The 9,104-nt window shown below is 44.5% G+C and overlaps 1 protein-coding gene across 1 annotated transcript; it reads right to left on the bottom strand.

Moving 5' to 3' along the window:
- Positions 1-810: 810 nt before the first annotated feature.
- Positions 811-8,675, bottom strand: LOC138730778 (NF-kappa-B inhibitor zeta-like). The gene is made up of 11 exons (XM_069876256.1): positions 8,200-8,675; positions 5,710-5,834; positions 5,114-5,162; positions 4,797-4,840; positions 4,005-4,657; positions 2,698-2,803; positions 2,284-2,430; positions 2,013-2,073; positions 1,621-1,787; positions 1,430-1,540; positions 811-936 (listed from the first exon to the last, which is right to left on the bottom strand). The coding sequence occupies exons 1-11, from the start codon at positions 8,438-8,440 to the stop codon at positions 811-813; spliced, it is 1,830 nt and encodes a 609-aa protein (XP_069732357.1). The 5' UTR covers positions 8,441-8,675.
- Between the last annotated feature and the right edge of the window lie 429 nt (positions 8,676-9,104).

Genomic DNA, 9,104 nt, shown 5'->3' with positions numbered 1-9,104 from the left:
ATTCCTCTGTTAGATCACCCAGAGTGAAAGGAATTGATGCAAAGCACTTTCCGCCCCAGACTTCAATCCATTATCGGTGGCAAATTCTGATTGCATAAATAGAGCTTGATCTCTGTTGAAAAACCACACTCAGTAACAGCGGCTGAGCGTCAAAGAGTGTTTTCTTAAGTGAGGCACCTGCATTAAAAATCATCAGAGCTTCCAAATGTCTGACACCTACAACTCGAATAGACTTCAAAATTGATGTACAAGTGCTCAGCTTTGTGAGAAAATTAAGACCTATTCATTTGCTGGAGTGTCTAACACCAAATGCTTAACGCTGTTGGAAACTGGCCTGAGGGGTTTTCCCATTTATTAGTTTGCTCTTTGAGTACTGAGGAGGTATTTTCAACAGTCAGTTCAAGCTATAATACATTTGAAGACTTCTACTGTCTGTTCTCTGCTCTTCAGCAACTGTTGCAGCATACGGACCATGAGATGCAGATAATGAGCCTTGTCAGCATTTCCCTGGAAGGCAATAAACCAACAAAGAGCTCAGTCTACACGCTAAGGGTTCCTTCTAGTGCCGTGTATTTATTGCCTAATTTTTTACTTGGTTTTAGGCAAGTAAGGAGCTTTGCAAGCAAAAGAGACTCCGTGCAGAACTCTAGATACGGACCTTAGTCTGCTATAGGTTAATGGGCAGCTTTCCATCAGTTCCACATGAACTGATGATGAATAGTTATTTAGCAATGCAGGGAAGGTACTGGAGACAGCTACTCCACTACAGCTGTTGGGTTACAAAGACCCCGACTAGGTAAAATCAATTCCCTACTGTGAAATACCTTTAAAAATGATGTCAAAGAGATCTGAAGATGACGTGGAAAAATATTCAGAGAAGTTATCTGGTGATGAGGGACTGGGCAGTGTTCTCGGACCATCCAGCAAACTGTAACTCTATAGAGATGAAGAAACTAGAGCAGTCAACTTCCCACATTAACCAGTGCAGGCTTTGTGTCCAGAAACTGCACTGGCTTTGACACGTGAAACCTGGATTCTTCCCCTTGCCATAAGACGGGAGAGGGCGGCGTGTTTAATGATTCGGTCAGGGCTGGTGATCAGGGGGGGCAGGGATAGGGTGAGGGGGACTGGTTTTCAGCTGAAAGAGGGGAGGTTGAGATGAGATCTTAGGGAGAAATGTTTTGATGTGAGAGTGAGAAAACCCTGGCCCAGGTTGCCCAGAGCAGGGGTGGCTGCCCCATCCCTGGAGGGGTTCAAGGCCAGGCTGGATGGGGCTTGGAGCCCCTGATCCAGTGGGAGGTGTCCCTACTCATGGCAGGGGGTTGGACCTGGATAAGCTTTGAGATCCTTTCCAACCCAAACCACTCCATGATTTAGTTTCTTGGGTACAATTGCTAGACCCTGTGTAAGAGTAGCTGTAGATAATTACCTCTTGTAGAGTGTTCTGTCCTTTAAGTTTATGACTCTGAAGCAAACTCATGAGTTCTGTGTTCTCCTCAATTTTTAAATGGGTGGTGGTAATTGGACATGAATTTAGTACCTGCAAATGACAGTGAAACTTGTGATTGCAAGAGAATAAGAAAACCTAAGGCCGCGGAAAAGCCTGCTGCTGGTCCTCACCTGCAACTCGGGCTTCCCTCCCATTTGTAATAAGCAGTTGATTCCCTCGAGAATTTGATCTCTGCGTAGTCTGCAAAACCGTCCCATGTCGGTATCGATGTCAGTTTTTTGAGATTCCTGAACTAAGCGAGTGTGGGCGAGAGCAGCGCAGTGCAGCGGTGTTAGACCTGAACGGAACAGACACAGCAAGGTCACAAAAACCTCACTGGGGTAAAGCATCCCGCACTTGACTAGGCATGAGGGGATGCCCCATGAAGGCTGATGGACTCCCCTCCTAGACCTTTTAGATTTAAACATGAAATTGCACGTTCTTTGGCCTAGATAAAACCCATTCTCTGATGCTTCTGGCATCTACACTAGGCAGCTATGTACATTTCAGCTTTTCCTCTTACCGTAATGGTCCATCAGATCCACTTCCACACACACCCCATTGCTTTTGCAGTTTTTCAAAACCTGAAATGAAGAAGGTTGAGATAATTCCTGATTTTTGGCAGTACCAAAATACCCCCTCATCCATCAACTCCATCTTCCTTTAACCCATCAGACCAAAGCTAGTTGTCAGGTACAGAAACCCCTTGTATCTGTTAAACCAAACAACGTGCCTTTGTTGTCTTTGTTTTACCTTTGCACGTGCGTTTGTACAACGTAAAATGATGAACTTGCCTCTAGAACTCTCAAGTATCCATTCTCTGCACACAAGTGGAGCGGAGTTTTCCCCAAACTGTCCTGTTCGTTGACGTTTGCTCCCAGGGATATCAGGTCACTCACCATCAGGTGTTGGTTCTTTTCTGCAGCGAGATGTAACGCAGTCTAAGAAGGGAATAACGGGAGAAGCTTGTTGTGAAAGGCAAAAAGAGTTTCAAAACACCACTGGTTGTTAGAGAACGAGGTGGAGAGTTGGACTCTTGGTTCTGCTCCCCATGCACCAATACTTGCTCCATGCAGATCACTCCCTGATTCCGTATTCCCCTCTGCGCAAGGACAGGAGCTGCACCTTGTCCAAAAGGATGCCTGGGGCTTGGAAGATGTTTGTATGGGACAGAGAACAACCCCATTCTCAGCAAGTTAGCACCCTACCCGTTTCTCTGCATCCTTCTCATTGATCTTATTTAGGAATGCAAATCTCTGTGCCAGGGCGTAAGTCAGAGCTCTTCTTCCCTGAGCAACAGCCTTGTGCAGCAGCCTGGAAGAGAACACAGTTTTAAATGATTAGAAGATGAAGCAGCAGTTAAAAAATACTCAGTACTCTTTCTGTTTTTTTTTTTTTTTTTGGTGGGTTTTTGACCCAGTAACTAGTATTGTTCACTGTTCAGAACTCTGAGGGAGCTCATCTGGTGTGTGTAGTCCTGCCTTTACGTCCTTCTGAGCATGTAATCTGAGGTTTAAATATCTTGTAGAGGGAAGTGGGCTGCTGGACATTTTAGCTTCTGAATTTTACATAAACACAGCAGAAATGTCTTGCTTTCTTAATTATGATGTATTTTGTTTGTGTTTTGAGGCTTTTTTCTGTATTGTACAAAAAAGATGCAGCATCTATGGTGGCGAGTGGCTTATTGTAACTCAGATACAGCAACATTACTGCTGGAAAGTGAAGTTTGTGATTTTATTATTGCTCTGCAAATCATTATTCTGAATGGAGGAGGACAGCGGTGTGTTTAGCTTTCCCTGCATGGTTTAGAAATGCCTTAAATTGGAAACAGGTTTATCCATATGAACAGGAATTAATCTCTTTGACACCAGGACCAAGACAGTTTATATTATGCTTTCTGTCAACCTGATTTCATACCAGCTTCCTTGAACCAGCTGAAAGGTATGGAGCCTAATAAGAGATTTCAATTCCTTTGCTATAAGCAGCTATTTGCTCTACAAGCTATGCCGTTCCAGGGAAAATGGGATCAGCAAACCCTTTGCTTTCATTTCTAACAAAACAGCCACTCCCAGTTCTTTGGAAGCCTGTGCTCTAGCCTAGCAGCATATGTATGTTTTGGTGTAATCCTCCCCACCCATTTTTATTGCCAACTAATAATACAAGTAATTATCCTGAGAGTGTCTACAGCATGGAAAAGATCTTTTGCATATCTTTTTTTTTTTTTTTAGTAGCAATTACTTCTTTTGCTTGATTTAAATTTTCTTGTGAATCCCCCCTTACACAGCTCAGTCTTTAATACTGTTTTAAATACTCTGAATCTGTTCTGCTGTAGTTTGGCACTATGGAATCTTTCCACCCTTACTAATGCTGTGAGGGGAAGGTTGGACATCTGTTGAGCGAGGAAGCCTTTGCTACAGGTGTGCCCCAAAGTAGCAGATGGAGTTGGATCAAAGCTTTGGGGTGAGTGATGCCCCAGAAAACCAAAAGCCATAGAATTCAATAGAAAAATGGAGACCTGTTGCCATGTTCGTCAGGCGCAAGCAGTTTGTCTGCTGGGATATTTCTCAGCAAACTTTCTTCCCTGTGTAGCTGGAACTGGAAGAAAGAGATGGCAGAGAGATCCTGCTGTGTGAAAGGAACCACGACTGATTTCAGATGTTCCTCAGTGTCTGAGGAGCCTGTGTTGGCTTCCAGAAGCACCCCTGAACTTCCTTCCGAGGGGCTAAAGCGTGGAGGTGTGTTCTGTGAATAATGCCTTGAAAAATCTCTTTGGGAACACGCGTCCTGTATCCAACAGCTACTCTCTTTCTCTCTTGTCCTTGAGAATATTACTGGTGAGTCGAACTCTTGCATGGGTTTCTGATCACCCTGAAATGATGCCTCTACCTCTCCCCGTGATACTGCATTAAAATCTTTATAACAGCAGTGTGAACGCAGCTTGGTTGAGCTGTGGCATCTTTCCTGGGGGCCACCAGCTGCCTGCTCGCTTCCTTCAGTTTCCCACCAGCAGCCTTGGAGATCCGTGGAGAAGCCTTGCCAGAAGCCCTCTTGCACTGAGTGCAGAGATCCCTTCTTCAACTGGCTTTTGTTCAAGTCTTCCTGCAGCACCTCCACCAGGATATCGAGGTCCTCTAAGCCTTTCAGTGTTTGCCCAGCGCTCTGCTTGCTCTGAAACAACAACAAAAACGGGGAGGGCGGAAGATGGGGGAGGGAAATCAGACATGAAGCATCCTGTTCTCACTGAGTGATATAACACGAAATATGCCTGGGGAGGCTGGCAGCATGCAGTCGAAGGTGTTATGCATACCTGTCTAAGCTGTTTCTCTGTATAAGGGTGAACTCTTCTCTTTTCTGTTGGCAAGAAAGGAAGAAATAAGCTATTTTGAATGTGTCTTCTCCCTCCGACTCAAAAGATACTGTCGTTGGAAATTTTGCCCCAGATAACCAATAGATGTCACGTATGTGCTGGAGATGTACAGCTGGCCTGCTCCTGTAATTTAAGGGAAGGTAGGAACCAGCATGTATCACTGACCATGGGGTGATGTGGTCCAGCTCTTTGGGTACCTAACAGTGATGATTCTACTAGCAAAGGAGGCTCCGTTACCAAAAGAGGAGTTTGCTAACCTGTTTTCCCTGAGGATCCTTTGGCTACCATCTTCATTAAGCAGGCTTCCTGAGGAGACAAAAAACCACCCAACTAGATTTGAGATGCTTGCATGTAAGGAGTAAAACAGTGATAAATAATGTAATGTGAACAGAGTAAATTGTGCCCCTTCTGCTATGTACTTCACACTGCAGAGACCGCAGGTGACTGAGTTTCCATGAGCAGGTAGCTCATGGCTGCCTTAGATCTTTACAACATACGAGGTACTGGGAGTCTTCCAGCTTCTTGGGCTGGGTTAGCAGATTGCTAAGAAACCTGGGTTGCTACTTCAAAATCGTTATTGTTCTTGGGCTTTCTTTGGCTTGATTGCATGATGTGTGGTATCGAGGGCACCGATGGGTTCCTGTGGTTACTGCCTCAGAAACGTTTCTAGCACAGGCCCTCAACAAATCTAATTTTGGTATATTCTCCACCTTCTTCAAAAGCATTGATGTGGTATATGGAAGGGGTGGCAGCTGTAGGCATAACCTCTCCAGAACTGAGTCACAGTGTGATGTGTGTTCACCAGGATGCTCCCTCTGGAAGCAACCTTTCTAAACTCAAGACGAGTCCTCACCTTGCTCTGAGCTGGGTCCAGGCCTTTGGAGAGCCGAATCTTTCTCAGTAATTCCCGTACTGGCATCTTTACTCTCACACCCATGTAGCGCTTCTGAGGAGGGGGGTCAGAGCTGTGTCCGGAGTCTGGAAAAGTCATAGAATCATAGAATAACCAGGTTGGAAGAGACCCACCGGATCATCGAGTCCAACCATTCCTATCAAACACTAAACCATTCATCATAACATGATGCTTAAAGTAACATAATTCTCAAGCTCCTATAGCGGGAGGACAAGGTCGCCCTGAGAGGCAGCCTGTGATCCTGAAGTTCATCATCAATGATGGAAAATTCACACATCACCCTGCATGTTCCTGAGCTCTGGCTGCTTACTGCTCACCAGCTGCTTTCATGCATTGCTTCTCAGGCTATGGCAGGCTGAGAGAGCAGGGGCTGCACAGCCTTGACAAGATCACTGCCCCTTGTATTCTTATTCCAAGTTTCATCTGCTGCAGTAAACCTGTCTCAGTAGTTTCCCGTCTGGTGTTTTTTAATATTGGTATTAATGGAACAGGGAAGAGAATTATTTCAGGATTGAGATAATGATGTGATGCGCAATGCCTTTCTCCAATGGGTCTTGGTGTGTTTGCAAGTCGATGTGGTGAGATTCAGATGCAAGCAATGATTTTCTGTAGCAAAATGAAATAGTTATTTATGAATATATATGAATATATTTATGAAGACATATATATGTTTATGGATATATATATTAAAACAAGCTGCTCTCTAATTGTTTCTGTTGTGTCATCCTGTATCTTGTGGGTGAGCCCCCAAACATGAAAGATTTGCTCAAATTAGGAGCTGAAATGCATTGGGTTTGAAATGCATTTTATGTGACTGCATCCCCCCATTGTCCTCCGCCAAATGATCCTCATATGAAATGCATTCATTAACAGCTGATGTCACTATGAACCGATATTTCTGTTGCATTGGCTCAGGGCTTTCCCTGTTCCCAAAATACACCAGACAAAAAGCCGCTGCTCCCAAGATGCCCGAGCGCTGGGAGTCAGAGCGTGGGCTGCTGGGAATAAGGAGTCATCCAGCAGCAACGCTTGCTGGAGCAGAGAGAAGCTTCTCCTCCTAGCACAGCTCATGGCATTCGGAATGAAAACTGCGCTTGTGATTAAAACACACTTGTAATTAAACAACACAGCAGCCTAAAATGAAAAAGGTGAATGCAGCTTGGGCAAGCAGCTCCTATTACAGGAGCAGTCAGCGTTAAGTAAAATGAGATGCATGTACCAATATTCCTCCTTGACCCAAGCCTATGCGCTTGTCTATGGGGGTGTTCAGCCTGGAGAAGAGAAGGCTCTGAGGAGATCTTAGAGTGACTTTCCAGTACCTGAAGGGGCTCCAAGAAAGCTGGGGAGGGACTGTTTACAAAGGCTTGGAGTGATAGAACGAGGGGCAACGGGTGTAAACTGCAGAGGGGCAGATTTAGACTGGACATAAGGAGGAACTGGATCATCTTTAAGGTCCCTTCCAAGCCAAACTATTCTACAATTCTGTGCTCTGCAGCAGCTGAGTCCTGTTGAGGAGAACTGTAGGAGCCCAGCAGATGGGAGCGTGCACCTCCCCGAACTTGAGATGTCTCAGAGCAGACAATATTGGCATGGAAACCAGCCACACAAGATGTGTTTCTAGATGCGTGCTATTGTTTCTCTTCCCTGCTCCAGGCAATGAGAGCCTGACACCCCTTCAGCAGGTGGTGTTGAATCCCAAGGAGCAAATGGGGTGGTTTGGGTTTATATTGAAACATCTTTTTTGCGTAAAGATTTCTGTCATTTCTGGATGTTTAATCTATCACAGAATAATTACAACATTGGGACCTCAAAAAATGTAGCGTATTTCTCAGACTGTTTGAGTAATAGGACTAATTCCTCTGTTAAGCTGGTATTTTGATGATGAATTATTTACTTTGTAGAGTATTTCAAAGGCCTCTCTGAAAAAGTTTTATTGAAAAACCAGAATTGCTAATATATTATTATCTTTCAAGTTATTTTACTGTAAAAATGCTATGTGAGGGATTAGACCACATCAGATGTATCCTTGGAACTGAAGAACTCTGCCAAGGCAGCGATTCTCCAAATACACTTTCATATCACTCTGTGATGTTACTAACTCAGGTCATACCTATTATATTGCTGTTAGATTCAGAACCAAACTTGCAATTTAGAACATAAACAAGCAGCAAAATGCTACAGACAGATCAAGATGATGGAATATTGAGCATGCTTTGCAAAACAGAACAATTTCTGACTTCAGCAGCAGACCACAACAAAATAAAAACAGGAGACAAGGAGGATGTGCTGTATATAATCTATATTATTGCCATGGAAGCTTAATACGTGCTGCTGCCAACAGCAAAGGCATTTCAAATCACTGCTTTTTATCTCTGTGCAAAAGCAGAATAGTTTATAAAAGAGAAAATGTGAATAAAAATTCAGTCTTACCAGTGGGAGCAGACATCTCTTGGGGTTTCTGGGAAGGAGGAGGGTAGATCTTGGGGCTTGCAACATTAAGTTCAGTTAATCCAGAGTCTGGCAGTGATGGGCTCTGTTGAAAATAGCTTTTGGGACTGGCGGTTTCTCCGGGCAGCGGAGATCCCTGGCCTGGGCTGTAGGCACAGGTTTCATTCTCACTGATGTTTTGCTTGACCAGCAGCTCAGGGCTCCTGCAGGCTGTTTGCAGCATGACCACTGCGGGTGCAGGAAGAGAGAAGGGGAGGAAACCAAGTGTATTTGGTCGTGTTTAAAGAAAAAAAAAAATAATTAATCCAGTTTCACATTGAGAACGTGATAATCGTGTTGAATTCTCCACTGTAGATAGTCGGGTCCAGCTTCCCTCTTCTCTTTTTCACAGCAGGTTCTAGCAGTTGCAGAATAAAGGCAGCCTTGGAATCCCAGCAGTCCCTGGAACAGGGTTTGAGAGTTTCTTGGCTGCAGTTCTCACTCATCCTTTATAGTCGGGTATAGCGTGAAGGATGGCAGCCTGGGAAGGCCCCACCCTCTTTCCTAACAATCCACAGCAGCAGCTGATGAAGAAATGACTTTTCCCAAGAAGAGGTTGAGTACAGGCTGAAAAACATTTTTCGTTAGGTACTGAAGAGAAAAAATCAACCTTTGGATGATTTCCTGCAAATGGTGTGAGCAGGGAAAAGCAACCTTGGACTTGGACCACTTGGCAGGGTTGTGCAACCCGGTGACTGGTCCTGGAGTAAAGGCTTTGTGGGTTCTTTTCTCAAAAGGAAACTTATTTAAAATGGCAGGTTTGCCAGGGCTGTGTGAGAGGAGCTAAGGATGTCTTGCTCACAGCCTTCATGAAGCAAAAATAACTTTCCCTTATCACAATGTTTACG

This window comes from Phaenicophaeus curvirostris, chromosome 25 (assembly GCF_032191515.1).
Source record: "Phaenicophaeus curvirostris isolate KB17595 chromosome 25, BPBGC_Pcur_1.0, whole genome shotgun sequence".
NCBI lineage: Eukaryota > Metazoa > Chordata > Aves > Cuculiformes > Cuculidae > Phaenicophaeus > Phaenicophaeus curvirostris.
The sequence above is the reverse complement of the archived record's forward strand: the minus strand, read 5'-3'. Positions and strand labels throughout refer to the sequence as shown.